The sequence below is a fragment of the Salvia hispanica genome, chromosome 3, assembly GCF_023119035.1.
Source record: "Salvia hispanica cultivar TCC Black 2014 chromosome 3, UniMelb_Shisp_WGS_1.0, whole genome shotgun sequence".
Lineage (NCBI taxonomy): Eukaryota > Viridiplantae > Streptophyta > Magnoliopsida > Lamiales > Lamiaceae > Salvia > Salvia hispanica.
Genome location: NC_062967.1, coordinates 49,308,648 through 49,329,386, shown reverse-complemented (window position 1 = coordinate 49,329,386; position 20,739 = coordinate 49,308,648). Strand labels below are relative to the sequence as shown.

Genomic DNA, 20,739 nt, shown 5'->3' with positions numbered 1-20,739 from the left:
TTATTTTGGAATAAAATTGAAGTATAGAACAATACCAAATTTGATCATAATAATATACTCCCACTGTCCAAAAAAAAATAGACTAGTTTTACGGAGTACTACTACTAATTCTAAAAATGAAAAGTTTTAAGCCAAAACTAACCATACACATTATTTTAAACGTATATCCCACAATCCACTAACACAATTAAACCACATTTTCTCTTCTTTTCTCTTACTTTACCAATTATGTATTAAAACGTGTGTCATTACAACTTTGTCTATTTTTTGTGGACGGAGAGAGTGTAATACTTCGTATTACAAATATTAAAAAAATTTCATCGTAAAGAACATTAGCCGGTCCGTAAATATAACAATCAACATTTGGACACCAAATAACAACATCGTAAGTTAATGTTTTTTCATTGCCTCTAATGTGAAGCTTTAAAAGAATCTAAAATTCTTGGTTAGAAGTCAAATATATTTTCGATATCAGAAAAATATACAGTGCATTTTCGATAACGGCATGCAGCTATACTAATAATAGGAAAATACAAAATATTATATTTAAATTTATTACTATTAATTAACTACAAATCTATTTAAGAACAAATATAATTTTATAGACAACTATAGTAAATAAAGAATATCATTTCTTAATAGAGTTTCTCCTGAAACACTTTTTCTTCAATAAATGTGAGCTGTGGACACAAAGTTTAGCCATCACACGTGATATGAACTGGAAATCGGCCTTTTATTTACTGCTCTTTAATTTCATAAAAATCAATTCAAGTCAACCTATTTCAACACCAGAATAAATATATAATATCAATATAATATAATCAAGGCAATTTCGTAAAACAGAAGTCAATACAAATATAAAATCAACGACTCTTATTAATTCCTAAATTAGCAAATCCAAATAACCAAATCATCTAAATATCTCCGTGTAATAAATTAATGAAGACGCAAGGTCAATATTGTCATTTAACCCAAAAACTTCAAGACATAGCATTCGTACTCTTCCTTCACCCACTCCATATTTATTTCTCTCTTCCTCTACAGTTTGACTTCACACACTCGTTTCGTAACATAAAAATCCCAAATAAAAAAATAAAAAAATGGGTAACTGCAACGCCACCACCAGCGACGGCGCCAACCCCCCGCCCACCGGCGACGGAGGGAAACACCCCGCCATCAACGTGGTCCCCGCCGACGCGCCTCCGCCTCCGCGGCGCCCCCTTCCGACGGGCACAGGGCGCGTGCTCGGCCGCCCCATGGCCGATGTCCACTCCGTCTACGCTTTCGGCCGGGAGCTCGGGCGGGGCCAGTTCGGCGTCACCCACCTCGTCACCCACCGCGCCACGCGCGAGGCCTTCGCGTGCAAGTCAATCGCCACGCGCAAGCTCGTCACCCCCGACGACGTCGCCGACGTCCGCCGCGAGGTGCAGATCATGCACCACCTCACCGGCCACCGCAACATCGTCGAGCTCAAGGAGTGCTTCGAGGATCGCCACAATGTGCATTTGGTGATGGAACTGTGCGCCGGCGGGGAGCTCTTTGATCGGATTATCGCCAAGGGGCATTACTCCGAGCGCGCCGCCGCGGGGCTCTGCCGCCAGATTGTCACCGTGGTGCACGCCTGCCACTCCATGGGGGTTATGCATAGGGATTTGAAGCCGGAGAATTTCTTGTTGTTGAGCAAGGATGAGGATTCGCCGCTCAAGGCCACTGATTTCGGATTATCTGCGTTTTTCAAGCCAGGTAATGTTGATTAGGGTTTTGATTCAAACTAATTTGTTGATTAATTTGAATTTGAATTTGAATTTGAAATTTTGAGGAAACGAGAGAAGATGAACTATTGCATTTCATCCCTCTTTTTTTAGGTTAATTACTGCCAAAAGATCTAACATTTGAATTAGGAAACCTCATATTTGATCTTACCCTGCTTTGATTCTTAACAAAGAAGTGATGGTTTGTACTCACAGATTGTATTTCAATTCAGGAGATTCGTTCAAAGATCTAGTTGGTAGTGCATACTATGTGGCTCCTGAAGTACTGCGTCGAAACTATGGTGCCGAAGCTGATATTTGGAGTGCTGGAGTGATACTGTATATCTTACTCAGTGGTGTTCCACCCTTCTGGGGAGGTAACTAATGAAGGAGAAACCCCTATCCTGAATGGGAAGGGAGTAACTTAGTTCTGGCTTTGTTATATTGTTTCGATAAAAAATAGTTTTCGTAAACTTATCCTGCTGTGTCTCGAAGTAGAGGGTGTAATTTGGGAATATGCTTTGATTAATGGGGTGTTTAACATATCTATTGTGATTGATCCTTTTTGATGTATTAATTTTTGTTTATGTTCTTTTGATTCCAGATAATGAGCAGGGAATATTTGATTCTATTTTGCGAGGGCACCTTGATTTTGTTTCGGATCCATGGCCATCAATATCAAGTAGTGCCAAAGACCTTGTGAAGAAGATGCTTATGGCTGACCCTAAATCCCGGCTAACTGCAATTGAAGTCTTAAGTAAGTAAAGTCTTCTAGTAATGCCCAGACATTCGAAATTTGGAAGTGATAATATATGACATTGGTGGCATGATGCAAATATGCAATATGACTTAGTTTCTGCAAGAGATTATTTTTGCAACTAATGACTCATAAGAATGAGGCACCCTATTAATTCATGCTAGTGGTTGGTGATACGTATGTGATCTTGATATGTTGGAATATCAATCAAGTAACTTGCAAAATGAAGGCAACGTACCAACCCATCCAATAGCCAGATGAGCTCTTGTAACTATGTTGATGCACTTGGTTAGCAAAAGGAATTTCTTGATATCTGTCCAACTAAGACGGAGGATTGACTCTAATCTTTGGTTTAACATCTGACTTTAGGTTTAAAGTATTGTCCTTAAGAGTTAAGAGAGTATTAGTAATTTGGCATGAGACGAGATATACAATCACATTATTCGAATTTCCCTTTTTGTTTTCGTCTTCTTTTGCACGATACCTTTACTATGGATTGGTTGCTCATATTACCATACCTTTGTGCGGAATCTATATTTGTATGTTGTAGCTCAATTATGCATACAGCATAGTATTTGTGAGCTTGCACCTTTCCTATTTTTAGTATTATTTGATTTTATTAAGTATTTCTATATATTTGTTTTGCTTCTTGTTTTGAGGGTCAATTGTGGTTTGGCACTCATGAGACAAACTCCAACTTTTGTGAATGCAGATCATCCGTGGATGAGAGAAGATGGGGATGCACCTGATAAGCCTCTGGATATTGCTGTTTTGACTAGAATGAAGCAGTTCCGTGCAATGAACAAACTCAAGAAGTTAGCTCTTAAGGTCAGAACATCAACTACTTGTTTCATTTAAACTATGTGAAGAGAGGACAAGAACTATATTCGTACTATCTCTGGCTTTTCAGGTGATTGCAGAAAATCTTTCTGAAGAAGAAATCATGGGCTTGAAGGAAATGTTCAAATCCATGGATACAGACAACAGTGGAACAATTACATATGAAGAACTCAAAGCTGGTCTACCTAAGCTGGGCACGAAGCTTTCTGAGTCTGAAGTGAGGCAGTATATGGAAGCGGTATCATCTCTAATTCCCTTTGTTGTCTCAACTCGTTGCTCTTAATTTCAGTTAGTACTGCTATTGTGCTGTATTAACTATTACGGCTGCTAAATCTTATCACCTTCCATCCCATGGTTGCTTATGTTGACAGTGTGTATTCTTTCTACGGCTATTTATTTTTCATTGGATTGTACTTTCCAGGCTGATGTTGATGGAAATGGGACAATTGATTACATCGAGTTTATAACGGCTACTATGCACATGAACCGAATGGAGAGAGAAGACCTTCTGTACAAAGCCTTTGAATTTTTTGACAAGGATAAGAGCGGGTAGAGCTCGGTATCACTGCACTCTATGTATTTTTTTTGAATCTTGTGCTTATTTAATGATTGCCTTTGCTATCAGGTACATAACTGTGGAAGAATTGGAGCAAGCCTTGAAGCAATACAACATGGGCGATGCTAAAACAATAAAGGAAATCCTTGCAGAAGTAGACACTGATAATGTAAAACTTTAATTGCTTACATCTCCGGTGAAATATACTTAGTCTCTAAAATATATTGTGAATAACGTGTTACTTCCCGTTCCAGGATGGGAAGATCAACTATGATGAGTTTGTGGCAATGATGAAGAAAGGCAACCCAGACATTGTAGGAACGAGGAGGAGAAAATAGAATCAACATATGATCTAGACGAGCTTTGTTCGAGTTAGTTTCATTTCGAGCAGAGGCTGGTTCAGCGCTTGATTCATTTAAACTTAAATACGGTGTAGTTCATGGCCTTTCTCGTGTGTGCTTGATAATCTGTTCGAGGTTGAAGTGCAGTCGTGGAGGCTGCACCTGTTCAGGTACGTGATCTGCTGGTGAAGGCAAATTTATTAATCACATATGTTTTGTATTATACAGACAGATTGCTGATTGCGCATGTAGTGACAAAGTTTTATGTTGTTTAAAGATAACTTTTTGGGAAAATGATTCCAATCGTCAACCGATTTTTTATGTTGTGTTCTGGAGCAGAGTTGAAGAATATTTTGAATTTATTGAACAAAGCAGTGAAATGTTATTTATTTAGTATTTTATATAATATGATTCTAATCTATACATATATAAAGGGGGAGTTTTGGGAGTATTTATGGAAATATAAAATTATATTATACTTTTATTAAAAATGATATACTTTCACCGGAACAATGGAACAATGAAACTAAAATTAGTGCTTAGTGGACGTTTCTTAATAATTTTGTTTAGTGAACGTTTCTTAATAAGTTGACCAACTATAAGCATTTCCTTAACTAAATTTTTATTAATTTTTAAATAAGTACTTAATATCTCCACTAAGTACTTAATATAACGGTTACATTATATAATTTCATCCATTTATTTCTATATAATTTTAAATTAATCAAATGAATGGTGAATGATGGAACCAATCATATGCGGGCCATAATAAATAAATTCACTAAATTATCTGTCTTTTCTTCTTCCACACATTTAGGGCATTAATTTTCTCTACTCCTTCCAACTTCTTTCCCTCTCTATAAATTTTCATAAATATCTCCACTAAGTACGTCGCAATTTTCCTTGCCATAGTTGCTAGAGTCCTCCATCGTGATTCCGGCAAGAAAACCGGAGATGAGATACATGGGTAATGGGTTGGTATTATTTACATACCTTCAAGATCAATTTTTTTCTAGATATTAAAATGTTGGGTAGAAGGAAAGAAGAAAAGCTCTGGAACTGAAAAGAAGTTGAAGAAGATAGAGACTCCAGAGGTGTGGAGGACGAAGAGACTCAAAGGCGCCGCTCGTATTTTAGGCTATGAATTTATTATTCGTTCTATGAGTTAAAGGTGGCTGGAGTTCAAGGGCTAATGTAATTGGTTAGATTGTAGTAGTAATAAGGCGTTTTACATTTTATTACTATAGTATGTACTAAATTTCAATGTTTAAATATGTTTTCATTTATGTTTACATTTTATTGTAGTATGTTTAATGGATCATATTTTAATTTTCAAGCTATGCAATTTTTATTGAATTGTGGCGGGTTTATGATTTAGGTTTCAAGGTTTGGTTTTTTAGTGTATAGAGTCACTATATTGCAATGAAATGAAACTCGACTAGGAAGTGTCTTACCAGCGCAATCTTAAGTATCTATAAAAAGCATAGAGTAAATGGATTATACACAACCAAAAATTTTCAATCTCTCTAAAGCTCTCAATATTTTATTGTGCATTTTGGCGCATTGTATTGCTCAATTTTTGAAGCATCATCGAGTTTATCGGTGCCTATCAGATTTGAGATGTTTCTACAAGTTAAGATAATAATACGACAATCCAAGAGAGATAGTCGTGACATAATTTGTCTTGGGGAAAGCGGATTTTCTTCGACTCGACTTATAGTTCAGTTTAATTTATAATTTTCATTGTAATTTATATTTCATTTATTGTTGTTCTTTTTCTTTGATTTTAATAGTTAGAGTACCGCATGTGTATGGTTCGGAAAATTTATCTCAATATTTCTAGCAATTCTTAAAGAGGACAAAATTATAACATTCCTAACTCAAAAACATGCATAATATATTTCTTCATTTTAGCACAATTTTTTTATTTTATCTACATTATCAATGAAGTTATAGTTATACTATGAAGCAGTGTCACAAAAGTTGGATTGACTATAGTAATAAATAAGATAATAATGTGTATATATTTATCTACATGTACATTTTCTATTAATAAATTTGTTGCAGACACTTTGTAGTAAAAAATGAAGAAAATTGAAGGTTGAAAAAAGATACAAATTTGACGTTCAAGACATCTAGCAATATATAGGACCTGTATAATTTATATTATCTCTATTATGTTAATAGTTAATTATTTATTGACATACTTCTTTGTATATGTGTATGTGAATGTTGTCTTATAATGATTTATTCTTTATAACAATTTTAAATATTCAATAATTGGCATAGTATTTTAATTTACTTATATTTTTAGAATTGTTATCAAACAATATCTATATCTATAATACATAAAATGAGAATTTAATACATTTTTATTATATATATTTATGATTTTTGAATTTATATGATGATATTGTTTATTGTTTCGTAAAATTATTTTACAGTATAAAATAAGCGTGTGAAGAAAATAAAATGATTCGTGCATAGCACGAGGGTGATACTAGTTAGCATAGAATGAGAGTAGTGATCATTTCACCTCTTTACCTGCAAAGCTCGTAAACTATTCAACGACAGAAATAAGAAATTTAACTGACCAAGTATCAAGTGGAGTAGTCCTACTACATACTGTGTTACATGTAAATCCATAAAAAAATAACTAAGGAAGGTGAATTGGTAAGGAGTACTTAATTATTCAATGAAAATTAATAATGTAAGCCAAAAAAGGATTTTTTTTTTGGCAAGGGGCATTGTCATATCACGTCATATTGATATAAATCAATTACTCTAAATTACGGAAATTTTCTAATGTGATTGTGTTGTTTTATTAAAAAGATCTAATACGTCATCAATATGATCTTCTAATAATCTTTCTATATCACAATAATCCTAGGTGAAATTTTAAGGATTCTTTTGGTCTTTATTTTTCTGGACTCGGCAAAATATGCATATCCAATTTCCGTTAATATGATCATTGCGCAAATCATGCATATATTATAAAATGAGTATATCTCGTGCGCATATTCTTCTAGTAGTAAAGTTGATGTATAAGTCTGGTTTTGACTAGTCTCTTGCACCCCAAAAAAAAGAGGTGAAATATACTAGAAATTATGTTTAAAAACATGTGTTCCGATATTCTGACCTTCGAAAATAACTGACTTAAGTCGACCTATTATTAATTTGTTAACATAAAAGTAGAATATCAGAGACCCAATTATAATACAAAATAAATGTGAAGAGTTGTCTTAGTTCTGAAAATAGTATTTTGTAAAGATTAGAAGAGTTTGCATGTACATCCATAATTATATAACAAAAAAATATTTGGAATGGACGATGAATATCTCGCAGTAGAGACCGTTAAAGGTGCGCAACCTTCTTTCAAAATCGTATATAAGGGCGCCTTCGATAGCGGGATTAACCGCTTCAATTATGATCATTCACAACCAAAAGCCAAACCTCCCATTTTCTGGACAAATTCATCCACCCTTCTATAACCATTTCTAGATTTTCAATTTGCTAATCACATTAGTAAGCTATTTTCTATTTAATCGGTGGAAAAATTTGAGGATTTTCGCGCCAAATTGTACGATTAGTATTGGGGAAAATGGAATCGAAGCATGTGGTGATGTCCGCGCTGGGCGTGGGCATCGGAGTAGGAGTAGGCCTCGGATTGGCATCGGGGTCGAACGCAGTTGGGAAATGGGCGGGCGGCGGGGCCGATGCCAACGGATTGTCGCCGCTGATTATGGAGGAGGAGATGATAGGGCTCATCGGTAATGGAAGGGATTACAATGTCACCTTCGATCAATTCCCCTACTATCTAAGGTAAATTTTGTGAATTTGTTTCGTTTTTGAAAGTACATAGTTGATGAATGCAATGTGAAATAGAATATCTCTTGCTGTTTCAGAGTTGGTTCATATTAAAAGGCATTTTTATTTCAGAATTGGTTTATAATTCCTTATGTGAATGTCTCAATTGCTTAGCCATGCATTCCCACTGATTTCTTCTTCTAAATCAAACGGGCAGTGAACAGACAAGGGTCTTGTTAACAAGTGCTACTTTTGTCCATTTGAAGAAATCCCATTTCTCTAAGCACACACGCAATCTAGCTCCTGCTAGTCGAGCAATTTTGCTGTCTGGAACCACAGGTAGGTCATTTAGCTTTCAGATTATTTGGTTTATTTGAAGCTATTCTTCCTCCCAAACATCTTACAGGTAGTTTATGAGTCATATGTTTCATGTTTTACTAGAAATGTATCACCAAACGCTTGCTAAGGCCCTAGCTCACTTTTTTGAGGCCAAGTTGTTGTTGTTAGATACATCCGATTTTTCATTGAAGGTGAGTAGGGTACTTTCTTAGGCATCAGATAATTTCTCTATGCTATTTCTACTAAGTGAGTCTCTTTTCTGAATTTTGAAAACAGATTCAGAGCAAGTATGGATGTTCCAGTGAACCTGTAAGTGCATCATTTGTTTAAACATTTTGTTCGGTGTATTTATCCGACAAAGTGTATTACTTGTCATCTGGTTATGTGGGGTTTCAGTCCTTCAATCACAAAGTGAGGCTTATATGTTTGAACTACTTTCCAATTTCTGACATATACCTTTTATAGTCTTTCAAAAGGTCTACATCTGAAGCAACATTGAGCCGAATGTCTGAATTATTTGGATCATTTGCAATGCTTCAGCCTAAAGAGGAGAGAAGAGGTATGAATAGATAATTTTTTTGTAAGGCAGTATCTTTTTTTTGTGTGTGTAGATCATGAATGCAAGTGTATTTTCACTCGAAATGTGATCTCCAAATTTAATAATGACAAGTTGTTCTTTATTAGTCAGTTCATAGTCTCTATTTCTTCTGATTTATAATTGCAAATTTGCATTGAGTGACAACTGTGATCTGTGCTCATGATTGATCATGCATCTCCATCATTATTTGGTGCATCTAAGCATATAATTGTCAGGTTTTGAGAGCAGAGTGAGTGATCTTAAATAACAAGGAAAGCCCCTGTGCAATTAAAACTTCTTTGTGATTGTATTCCAGCCCTTGCAAAGCTTTGGTTATCGAACTCTTCCTATCTTAGCATTCACCAATTACTAATGTTCAAATCGTTCGCAGTGTTCAATATATTGACATCATGTTCTTTATTTTGGTTCTTCTAAATGCACTTTTCTTTTTGTTTGTAGGGACTCTAAGCAGGAAGAGTAGTGGAGTCAATCTTTCATCATAGTACGTATGATTTTATCTGCGTTTCATCTTATATGTCATTAGCTCATGAATGTATCATCATATGCGTGCTTATGTACATGCAGTGGACAGGAAGGCCCTGCTCCAGGAATGATGCGCAGGAATGCATCTGCCTCAGCAAACATGAATAATCTTGCTTTGATGGGAAATTCAGGTTGAATGGAAAATGATATAATGTACTCTTCATTATATGCTTTTGTAAAGATCGAATGCCTCCACTAAAATTAAGATAAAATGGACTTATTTTTTATTAGCAGTTTGAAATTAGTCTATCTATAGCTGATCATTTTACAAGGCTACTGCAGATTAAAATCCTTGACAGAGTGTGTCGGAGTTAAGTGGTTCAGGAATCTTCTTTTAAGTGGATCAGTTTTGATATATAATGAAGTATTATGTTGTCATATACCTTTATTTATGTTTCTTAGTCTTGAATCTCAACCTTTTTTAGCTCCACCAAAGCGTGCAAGTGGCTGGTGTTTTAGTGAGAAACTTTTTATACAAACACTTTACAAGGTAAGATTTCCATTCATGTGTAATGCTTTTCTACGTGCCCCTGCTAATGGACGACATTATGTAGAATTTCTACTGACAGTATAGTGTCAACGATATAGGTTCTTACCAAAGTATCAAACATCAGTCCCATTATACTCTACCTCAGGGATGTTGAGCCACTATTGGGTAGATCCCAGAAACTGTATACAATGTTCCAGAAAATGTTGAAGAAATTGTCTGGATCCGTAGTCATCCTTGGCTCGAGGCTTGTTGACCAAGAAGATAGCTATGCATCAGTTGACGAGAAGATTTATTCACTATTTCCTTATAACATCGAAATTAGGCCCCCGACCGATGACAATATAAACTGGAAGGCTAAGCTGGAGGAGGATATGAAGATGTTCCAATATCAGGACAACAAAAATCATATAAGCGAGGTACTTGCTGCTAATGACATTTCTTGCGATGATTTGGGCTCTGTCTGTATGGCCGACACAATGGTTCTTAGCAACTATATTGAAGAAATTGTGGTATCAGCTATCTCTCACCATCTGACAAATGTCAAGGAACCTGAATACAGAAATGGGAAGCTTGTTATATCCTCGTCAAGGTGGGTCTTTTTGGTGCCATTTTATAAATTATTATTCATCACTAGGGTGAATGTGTGTAAACGTGCTTACTTATTTTCTCGTCTTCAAACAGCCTATCCCATGGGTTAGGTATATTTCAGGGAAGTCATTATCATGGAAATGAAGCCATGAAGCTTGAAGCCCACGTAGAACAGCCAAAGGTTGGTTTCTCGAGTTATACATACTATTGTCGCCTGAGAATAGTAATAAGATGGTGTTAAATCACAGGTTACATTAGATGGAGTAGCTGCAATAGCTGCTGCATCAGTGCCTGAAACAAAATCACTGACAACTGCACCCGAAAGCAAGAGCGAAGAACTCCCAGCATCAAAGGCCCCTGTAAGGATAATTTTCCAGTTTCATTCATTTTTAGTTCCTCAGTTGAATTTTTCATGTTTTGGATGCTTATCTTTTCTGAACTTGGAAATAGCATTGATTGTTTATTTCTATTCTCTAATACAATTTAATGACTTATCCTCCATTAAGAATTATTGACTGAACATGCCCCTTACTCTTCTTTCCATGCATTATGTATGATGCAGATTGTGGCACTCCACTTTACTCATGTTTCATTAGAACTAAAGATCATATCTTCCTCTATTAATAGATCTGTTTATCATTTTGGTTGCATCAGGAAGTCGCACCGGACAATGAATTTGAAAGACTTATCCGGCCAGAAGTCATACCTGCGAGTGAACTTGGTGTGACATTTGCAGATATAGGAGCCTTAGATGATATAAAGGATTCCCTTCAGGAATTAGTGATGCTACCACTTAGAAGACCTGACCTTTTTGAAGGTGGCCTTTTGAAACCATGTAGGGGAATACTGCTTTTCGGGCCTCCTGGCACGGGGAAGACTATGCTAGCCAAGGCCATAGCTAACGAAGCTGGAGCAAGCTTTATCAATGTTTCAATGTCTACTATAGCTTCCAAGTGGTTTGGTGAAGATGAAAAGAAAGTTCGAGCACTATTCACTCTTGCAGGCAAGGTATCTCCAACCATAATTTTCGTGGATGAAGTTGACAGCATGCTTGGGCAACGAAACAAAAGTGGGGAACATGAAGCCATGCGAAAGATTAAGAATGAATTCATGACTCATTGGGATGGCTTACTGACAAACCCTGGTGAAAGGATTCTAGTTCTAGCTGCAACCAATAGGCCATTCGATCTCGATGAAGCAATCATCAGGCGCTTTGAGAGAAGGTAAGTTCTCCTACATATTTAAATACTACAAGTTTGCTGAAAATTCGTTTCTTACTATAACTATCTGTTGATTGTCACAGAATTATGGTTGGTTTACCGTCTGTGGAGAACAGAGAGAAGATTATAAGGACGCTATTGGCAAAGGATAAAGCAGAAGGATTGGACTTTACAGAGCTTGCAACAATGACAGAAGGATACAGCGGAAGTGATTTAAAGGTTCTTAAAATGTTCTTAGTCTCTTATATGAAGTTAAATCACATCTTCTGATTCTAACAAAAATTTCATAAGCAGAACTTGTGTATAACTGCTGCATACCGACCTGTTCGCGAGTTAATAAAGCAAGAATGTCAGAAAGAGCAGGTAACTATCTGACATAGTTACATTTTATATCAATATACACACGCGTCTTCATATTCATAATGCTTCATCTTTTGTGCACATTAAAGAAGCGTAAAGATGAGGAAGTGCAGCAGTCTGGTGGGGAGAGGGAAGTCAATATCAGGCCATTGAACATGCAAGATTTGAAAGACGCAAAGAATCAGGTAATTGCATGATTACATATTCATCCAAACCACAAAAAAGTATCACCTAATTGAGCAATTATATCCTTCATCCAAAATTAGTAGTCAGTTTTCAAATTTAGCGATAATATATGGCTGCCGAGTAAGCATCACAATCCAAACAATTCAGCTTGTTATTTAAAAAGGCATGGATCTTTGATATATATGCTCTCATTTATTCAAGCTTTTTGTTGCGTTAATGAACCAAGTATGCTGTGATGACAACAGGTTGCACCTAGCTTTGCAAGTGAAGGGACTATAATGTCAGAGTTGAAGCAATGGAACGAATTACACGGGGAAGGTGGTACAAGGAAAAAGGAACAACTATCTTACTTCTTGTAGAATGCCGGTTGTGTTCTGAGATCGGCCAACACTCTATTGTCGTATTTATTACTGTATTAAATTCATAGTAGCTTTTAGTGGAATATATTTTGTTATTGAAGATGATTGAAGGATTCTCCTTCAATTTGTGCTCCTCGGCTTGTTGTAGTCTATGTAGTAGTTAGAAATTCTTAGCTACAGCTTTGGGGAAATAGAAACCTCTTCAAAATTTGTTGTTGATTGTTTGTTAATATGTGAGCTCTGCCAAGCTGAAGATATCCTACAGCGGTAGATGTTATTGTTAGCTGTGTGTTATATGTAAATTGTAAACTATTAAAATTATTAATATATTGATATTTTTTAAATAGAATTTATTTTGTTTTGTTTTTGAAATGGTCTCTTGCCAGATTCCAATAAATAAGTTATATTTATGCAGATTTTTATATAATTATAGTATTAAGTTTTATGTGTAGTTTTATTAATGATACTAGTACTCCATATAACACCATATTCAATTTCATATTGACATCCCATTTTTAACATCATAGTATGTTGTTTCATTATTAATGTAAGTAAGTTTTATGATAAATACCATTTAAATAATAAATTTAATAATCAGACATTGATCAAGCACAGAAAATAATGTTGAAATAGAGGATCAGATGTGCACCACTTTTAGACTGGTCTAGTTTATTAGTATCTTCACAAAATTTTCAGTTGTTTGGTCACACTTAGTGGGGAGAACCATGTATTCTTTTTTTCTTTAGTACACAAACAAATGTTGAGGCTTTCACATTTAATATCAATCGTAAGAAGATTCTCTCACATCACATAACCTGTTTCATATTTCTTCGACAATAACAATAATTGAAAACAAGAGTGAGATCTAAAAATGGTACTACTAACATTAATTGAAAACGAAAGAGGAAGATGCACTCCATTTTCAATAAGCTCATTCTAAACCACAAAAAAACCAAAACAAATTTCCAGAGAATTATACATGAATTATTGCAAAACTAAGATTCAAAGCAAAAACATATGAGGGCTAAAACCTTACAAAAAATCACTTTAATCAACACAAAAGAATGGAACCACTAAGCTTCCTATTTGATAACCATGAAAATAAATCTAAAACCACTCATGCCATCTTCTTGTTATTATTATACTTTGGTATCTTGCTCAAGACTTTGGCATCAAACACTGCATATTGTTTCCAAAACTCAGCCTCTGCCTTCTCCCCATACGCGTCAACCTGATCTTCATACTTCTCGTAGAACCGGGGCACACTGAATGCCACCACCATAACTATTTCCAAAACAAGTGTTATCGCGTCAAACTCCCACATTCAACGCATACAAGTAGGTAATAACAACACCGTATACATTCCGCTTTTACCTGAATAGAGGACTGTCAAGAATTCCCAGTAACGCCCTGCAACTGACATCATCCATAAGCCAACAATCACCTGCAAAATGAAATGGCAACCATCAATTCCATATATTGATTTGTAAATGAAGTTTATAAATCAAATGAGTAAAGCACCAAAGATTACTAGTTGTTCAAGCCATCAAGAACAGAGACGATAAAAAGGTAAATACCGCGATAAACTTCTTCATATCCTTTCCTGATGCAACATCCCTCAAAACAGCAAATGCTTGATTGATCAGAATCCTCAAATCAGAGGCTACCTTCACTGCCAGCGCTTCCGGGATTCTAAGTTCCGGGATTTCTGGAAGAGATCTAGTAGCAACGGAAATGAAACGGCATAAACATCAAGCGAAACTAGGAAGCCTAATAAAGCATAGAATGATACCTGCTGAGGAAGGTTCCGGCATTGGCCCACAAGAAAAGACAAGCTGAACCGAGCATCAAAGTGTAACAGATCAAGGACACAAAATGGAAGTCAAGCACTTCAAACAAAAACCAAATAGCTGTGGCACCACCAAGGATCCCTGCTGATACTTTTTTCTCCCTCCATAGCATTACATCAGCATCTGATCATCCAATACATTACATTCTAATTCATAATTACCTCAAACTGCAACAGCATTTATGTATACATACAAATCCAACATTCCTAAATCAATTACTATGCCATATAAGCAATCGAATTAGGCTATGATAATGGAGAAACAATTTTTTCCGGAAAATTTGCATAAATGAAATAAGAAATCCTTCTCATCATCTAACATTCTTATGAATAAATGTATATATATATATGATTAATTACCACAACAACAAAAAAAAAAACAGAATAAAATTGAAAATTGTGAACGTACGTTTGCCACCGCCGAGGACCATGTGAAGGGGGCGCTCGCGGCCGAAGAGGCGGTAAACGGTCTTGCCCTTGATGGAGGATGGTTTTTCCTCCTCGGAATCCGACGAGGATGACAAATCGCGAGTTTCAATTTCATCCATCAAAATGTGTATGCGTTCCTCCTCTTGTGTTTTGAGGATTGATCGCAATATACATACAACAGCTCGATTGTATAGACGGACGAGAGAGAGTTGGGGGGATTACGACTTTACGTGCTACTGTAACAACTCATGCAATTACACTTGATTTATTAATATAAATAATTTAATATGTTTAATTATTATAATTAATTGGTTATCAATAAACCGCGATGAGAATTGGTGAATAGCAATTGGACTATTGGAGTTGGATGCATATAAATTTTACAAAAACATATTTAGACGGAGCGACCATCAATATATAACTAATTTTAAATAGATAACTAGAATCACACTATAAGAGCGATTTAGTTCACTATAATGGCGTTTTTAGTTCTGAATTTGTGAGATACGCGTGATTCTTATGCGTCTCTAATTAATGAGACGCGTCCCGCCACTCAACGCCCCAATTTGTGTCTCTTGCGCGAAAATACAAAAAAACCCTAGTGGCGGCCGCTGTTGTTCCCTTCCAGTTATGGAGTGAGTCCATGGTGGGCGGCCCAATCCTCCTGTGATGACGATGTTGAGAGATGTTGATTTATTTAAGGATATTGGTATCTGAAACCATGAATTTTGCCCAAATTTTTGTATTTCTCATGAACTTTAAAATTGATTTAGAATATCATAAACTTGCACTTTGTTTGGTATTTCCTAGGCATGTCTATCAGCATATTTGACTAACTTACAAGCCTTTTTTTTTTTTATCATACTTAACACAATTAAATCAATATCATTTTCTACATGACTTTTTATCCTACTACTTGTTATGAACTTAAAAAAAGTGGTTTAAAATACCATAAAACGTATCACAGTTGCTCATCTAAAATAAGATTTTGATGAAAATATTTTATTTGGGTCAATTTGAGAAATACCAAACAAAGTGCAACGTTTGTGATATTCTAGACTAATTTTAAAGTTCGTAGGAAATACTAAATTTTGAGCGAATGTTAGATTTTAGAGACCAATATTAGATGGTGTTTGATTTTAGCATGTGTTTGTTAGTTGTGAATCTGTGATGTGAATTAATAGGCGGTGAATACTGAGAGAGAAATTTCAACACATCACATGAGTCCATGAGTCATGTTAATTGGCAATAAAAATAGGAGTATATAAAAATAAAAAGGCCAATTAAATTTCAATTGAATCATTTCTCCTAAATTACGTCGTTTTCTTATGAATGTAAATTGTTTTTCTATGGTATGATGAGAAAAACATTTGCCGCTGCTTATCTTTAATTCCTCGTACAAAATATTTTGATTTTACTTTTTTTTATCTTCATAATAAAATTTTTATATAATTGTAATCACATGATTTTCCAACACAAACTTCCTTTATAAGGCCTCCTCCGCATGCTGTAACTGCAAACTGCAAACAAACTCTCTCTCTCTCTCTAAGAAACAGACTTTATTTAAAGATCATTGTTTATTAATCTCTTGGGGTGTAAACTCAGCTGCTACACTGGCTCTACCTACTCTGGAAGCCCTAACCATGCTCAATTACTGGCGCACAACCGGCGCCGCCAATGCTGGAAATTCACGCCCCACCTCTCCCCTCTTCCTCCCCGCCGCCAGCCCCTTCTCCGACTACGGCTTCGACGGCCCATTCTTCGACCTCGAATTCACCCTCTCCAATCACATCGACCACCACGCATCTCCGAATTCCGGCGACTCGTCGGAATACGAACAAGACATGAGAGAAATCGAGCTCAACCTGGACGCCATCAATCAAACTTACAAGCCGCGGTCGAGCATCGAATCGAATCACTCAGAAGGAAATCCCAAATTCCCCCTTTCGTTTGTGAAAACGGCGGGAAAATTCGGAGTCCTCTTCGGAAAACCTAATTCCTCAAATGAGAAAACCGAAAAACCGAAGAAGGAGCTTCTTCGGGTTAAATTCAAAGTGGATGAAGTGAAAGGACCGCTGATTTCTCTGTTTGCGAGAGATTGTAGCATCTCGGAAGATCCAGATTCGGACAAGTTGGGGAAAGAAATCCTGCACAAGTACTTGAATATTCTCAAGCCTTTGTACGTCCGTGTTGAGAAGATGAAGTTTTCCGGCGCAGCCTCTCCTCCGCCGGAGATGGCCAAATCGGGGTTCCGGAGCAATAGTAATCTGCAGGCGGGGATTAAAGTAGTGCGTAAGCATTTGGGGAAGAGCCGCTCAACTTCGGTGTCGCCGCCGGGAAACCGCCGTGACGACTCGCTGTTGGAGGTGCAGGATGGGATTCAAGGCGCTATTTTGCATTGCAAGAGATCATTCCATTCAGATAGTGGTAATTAATTAAACACTGATTCATCTCTTAAATCTATAAATGTAATTATTCATATTTAACGTTTTTTTTAATTTTACAAATGTGATTTTTCAGAAAGAGAATTGTCCCGGTCGGTGAGTGATGCATGAGAAGTCTGTGATTTCTAGTTTATGTTCCGGGAAAGTTGTATAGCCATGGATCATCTTCCTTACGACAGATGGACTATAATTTGTAACTCGTACGTATATTGTAAAATCAAAAATCAATGAAAATATTCAGTGTTGATTTGAGAAAAGCCATGACTCAAATACCTCAACATATCATTCATATTTTTATAGTTATTTGTCATACTAGAAATCTAGATCTAAACAACTACCATCATACTAGTTTTTTTTTGTCTTAATATATAACTAGAATACTTCTATAGAATCAAACAATAACATGTTATTATCCTCTTCCACATTACTTAAAAAAGTGACCTATCGACTAAAGTACAAATAACATCAGTACTACTATAGTAAGATAAACTACTCAAAGCATCCATCTTATGCTATCTGCAATGATCCAACTGCAAGAGGTGACCGACATATATATGGCCCCCTTGAATATATGCTAGCTAGGTAATGAGAATCATAAATTTATTAATTAAAGATGAAGCGTCTTATCAATTAAGCGCGTTCTATCCTTTGATTGTCTAGTCTTGAATCGGACCCGAAATCGTCAAATCAATAACTAATGCTTGTTTTGAAAGTTTCAAATTATTAAAGCCTTGATTCGAGGCACATGGCATTCCTAATACTCTCTAAATTGTACATTGATACGTCCATTTCTCCATAATTTACACTGATATGAGACGTGGTTAAGAGTGGGGACATCAACTTCAATGTTGTTCATCAATCACTTGCATTACGATGTATATGCAATAAAGTATTATGAGCATTTTATCATGTAAAGAATGAAAGGGAAAGCACTTCAAAAAGTGAATAAAAAGGAGAGAGAATCTTTGTACCTCCTTACAACTTGTTAAGAAACTAATCCATATTTATAAACATTCGTCAGAAATGATGTAGAGCATTGGCATTTTAGTTTTTTTTTATTTTTGCAAGCCCGAGAATACAGATAGAATAATTTGATCCGACATCAACTAATTTATGGATAGAATCTTTAGGCATAATTATGTTGTTAGCTGTATCTGGATACCCATGTTTGTAAACTACTAGTACTTAGAATATTTGAATATATAATTAACTATATATACACAACTGACCTAAGATAAGATTACATCAAAACTCCTCTTAAACTTAAGAATTAATTAGGTGGTGAACCTAGAGTGTTGTTGTTTAGTAGTACTAATTATATACTATATGATTATGGTCTCCTTTGCTCCACATCATGTGATAAGATTTGACATTTTGACCATCTTTTTAATTAGCATATATGGTACTCCATTATTATGTTTACTTTGGTATATTCATCAGTTACATACTCCCTCCATTCCATAGTAGATGTCACACTTGGGTGATAACTCACGAGATTTTCAATAATATTATTTTGTGTATTAAGTAAATGAGAAAAAAATATTTTTATATATTCATGCTAGAAAGAACTTTAAAAATAAAATGTGACATTTTATATGAGATAAACTAAAAGGAAAGTGTGACCGTCAAATAACAACGATAAATTAATGACATTTCAAATTCATTTATCACAAAATGACTATATTCAGCAAAGTGATGCATTCACGATCCAACCAATGACTTAAAGTCGTAAAGATGTACAAGTCGAAGTATTATTGCATGTGGCCCTTCCCTTGCATTTTTATACGAGGACAAAATAGTATTGCAAGTGGTGAAAATATTATTGCATTTTTGTATTTTGCATTTGGTAGTACATTTCCGGCAGTAACTGAACTTGAATGCACCCATTCATAAAAACAAAATTTGGATACTGGAAGTACATTCCGAAATTGGTATTTAAATCTCTGTAATTATTGTTAGTTTGTTTGGAAAAATAGTAGTTGCAGTTTTATTTAAATTAATTAAGGCCCATTGTATGTACATCACTTTCAATTTCATAATTGATAATATAATAAATTGTAACTGGGTGATATATATAAAACTAATCTTAATTGGCGGGCGAAAGTTAGGGACAGGATAATGATAATTTAACTACTTAAGGTGCGATATCAAAATATTGCACCAACTGGAGAATCATTAAGCATGAATGATGACCCAAATCCAAATAACAACAAATTAGGTGGAATATACCACTAAAAGTCGTAAATCGTTACATCGTTACATCGTTCTAAATTAATGTGCATGGAAATTTTGATAGGTTCTTGTTACTGGCATTTTAGTGAAACCTAAATTCACAATATGATCCGTTAAATTAATTGATAGAGTTAGACATTTATCTTCGATAAAATTTTAATTGGACTAGTCCGCAACCGATTAGCTCTTAAATGAATTGCTCAATGATGGGAATTTGAAAGTGTAGAATTTTTTTCAAGAGGATTATATAATTGCAAAAAAAATTAGTTACTTATAGGCTATGTTTAATTAATTTTTTTTTTATCTAAATGACAATCACAAACATGCATGCATGGTTGTCAAGATTTTAAAGAATGTTTGAATAGATTACAAAGTGGGTAATACTTAAATGACGAGCTGTCACACAACGAACCATATCTTTAACTAGACATTTGGTGAAAATCAAATTAAAGTGTGCCAGGATCCATAAAGATCATATTTGCTAACTTCGATATCATTTTAAATTAGGATGGAAACTTTGCTAATCTTTTACTTGTAATAAATCAGGTAAGAATATTAATATCATATACTATTAGATTCGAGTAATGATAGTATATAGAAGACTGCATGTGGAATGATTAACATGTTTGCTTGAGAGAAGGTTGTAACTCCATAATCCCAAGTCCCAATTAAAACACCTTGATCCCGTTTGTTTGTGGAAAGTAATCTTGTTAAATATTCTGATTTCTGAAAAATGTGATTTCAAAGAATATAGTTTCTGATAATCCTTTTTTGGTATGGAAGATGAAAGAATGTTTTTAGGATTTTGAACTTATATTAATTATTTTGAATTATCAAAGTATAGGCCTGGAAGTTTCACCATTAGCCTTTGCAGTTCAGCCAAGGAATGAAATCGTTTATCAAGGATTATTAGGCAACCTTTTGCTTGCACTATTACATAAGATGCACCACCGTCAATAATATATTTTGAATATTGGGAAGAGACAGACAATATGTAGAATCTGCAAACAAAAGGGACAATTAATGCGAAACAGCCGAACGGTACAGTAAGGATCGTTGACTGCACATTAG

General features: G+C 35.3%; 4 protein-coding genes across 4 annotated transcripts; 3 read left to right on the top strand and 1 right to left on the bottom strand.

Annotated features, from left to right (window-relative positions):
• Nucleotides 1-1,037: 1,037 nt before the first annotated feature.
• On the top strand, nucleotides 1,038-4,566 carry LOC125213160 (calcium-dependent protein kinase 1-like). Its single transcript, XM_048113541.1, has 8 exons — nucleotides 1,038-1,743; nucleotides 1,985-2,128; nucleotides 2,356-2,508; nucleotides 3,221-3,336; nucleotides 3,419-3,586; nucleotides 3,770-3,897; nucleotides 3,974-4,073; nucleotides 4,159-4,566. The coding sequence occupies exons 1-8, from the start codon at nucleotides 1,101-1,103 to the stop codon at nucleotides 4,240-4,242; spliced, it is 1,536 nt and encodes a 511-aa protein (XP_047969498.1). The 5' UTR covers nucleotides 1,038-1,100; the 3' UTR covers nucleotides 4,243-4,566.
• Nucleotides 4,567-7,686: 3,120 nt separating this feature from the next.
• On the top strand, nucleotides 7,687-13,058 carry LOC125215595. The gene is made up of 16 exons (XM_048117053.1): nucleotides 7,687-8,067; nucleotides 8,270-8,391; nucleotides 8,494-8,582; nucleotides 8,668-8,700; nucleotides 8,857-8,950; nucleotides 9,428-9,470; nucleotides 9,554-9,642; nucleotides 9,937-10,001; nucleotides 10,100-10,590; nucleotides 10,683-10,770; nucleotides 10,838-10,948; nucleotides 11,244-11,812; nucleotides 11,893-12,028; nucleotides 12,104-12,172; nucleotides 12,259-12,354; nucleotides 12,601-13,058. The coding sequence occupies exons 1-16, from the start codon at nucleotides 7,847-7,849 to the stop codon at nucleotides 12,712-12,714; spliced, it is 2,430 nt and encodes an 809-aa protein (XP_047973010.1). The 5' UTR covers nucleotides 7,687-7,846; the 3' UTR covers nucleotides 12,715-13,058.
• A 591-nt stretch (nucleotides 13,059-13,649) lies between these two features.
• LOC125209720 (reticulon-like protein B2) lies at nucleotides 13,650-15,200 on the bottom strand. The gene is made up of 5 exons (XM_048109303.1): nucleotides 14,973-15,200; nucleotides 14,507-14,687; nucleotides 14,292-14,433; nucleotides 14,089-14,158; nucleotides 13,650-13,998 (listed from the first exon to the last, which is right to left on the bottom strand). The coding sequence occupies exons 1-5, from the start codon at nucleotides 15,109-15,111 to the stop codon at nucleotides 13,832-13,834; spliced, it is 699 nt and encodes a 232-aa protein (XP_047965260.1). The 5' UTR covers nucleotides 15,112-15,200; the 3' UTR covers nucleotides 13,650-13,831.
• A 1,300-nt stretch (nucleotides 15,201-16,500) lies between these two features.
• Nucleotides 16,501-17,693, top strand: LOC125212901 (membrane-associated kinase regulator 5-like). The gene is made up of 2 exons (XM_048113192.1): nucleotides 16,501-17,419; nucleotides 17,513-17,693. The coding sequence occupies exons 1-2, from the start codon at nucleotides 16,636-16,638 to the stop codon at nucleotides 17,545-17,547; spliced, it is 819 nt and encodes a 272-aa protein (XP_047969149.1). The 5' UTR covers nucleotides 16,501-16,635; the 3' UTR covers nucleotides 17,548-17,693.
• Nucleotides 17,694-20,739: the final 3,046 nt, after the last annotated feature.

Bases quoted from the DNA above. Each gene is read 5' to 3' on its own strand.
- LOC125213160 (XM_048113541.1), top strand. From the start codon at position 1,101: ATGGGTAACTGCAACGCCACCACCAGCGACGGCGCCAACCCCCCGCCC. The intron at 2,509-3,220 runs GTAAGTAAAGTC...TTGTGAATGCAG, and splicing joins AACTGCAATTGAAGTCTTAA to ATCATCCGTGGATGAGAGAA. The intron at 3,587-3,769 runs GTATCATCTCTA...TGTACTTTCCAG, and splicing joins TGAGGCAGTATATGGAAGCG to GCTGATGTTGATGGAAATGG.
- LOC125209720 (XM_048109303.1), bottom strand. From the start codon at position 15,111: ATGGATGAAATTGAAACTCGCGATTTGTCATCCTCGTCGGATTCCGAG. The intron at 14,688-14,972 runs GTACGTTCACAA...TTGGATGATCAG, and splicing joins GGTCCTCGGCGGTGGCAAAC to ATGCTGATGTAATGCTATGG. The intron at 14,434-14,506 runs GTATCATTCTAT...CGTTGCTACTAG, and splicing joins GCCGGAACCTTCCTCAGCAG to ATCTCTTCCAGAAATCCCGG.
- LOC125212901 (XM_048113192.1), top strand. From the start codon at position 16,636: ATGCTCAATTACTGGCGCACAACCGGCGCCGCCAATGCTGGAAATTCA. The intron at 17,420-17,512 runs GTAATTAATTAA...GTGATTTTTCAG, and splicing joins ATCATTCCATTCAGATAGTG to AAAGAGAATTGTCCCGGTCG.
- LOC125215595 (XM_048117053.1), top strand. From the start codon at position 7,847: ATGGAATCGAAGCATGTGGTGATGTCCGCGCTGGGCGTGGGCATCGGA. The intron at 8,068-8,269 runs GTAAATTTTGTG...TCAAACGGGCAG, and splicing joins CAATTCCCCTACTATCTAAG to TGAACAGACAAGGGTCTTGT. The intron at 9,471-9,553 runs GTACGTATGATT...ATGTACATGCAG, and splicing joins GGAGTCAATCTTTCATCATA to TGGACAGGAAGGCCCTGCTC.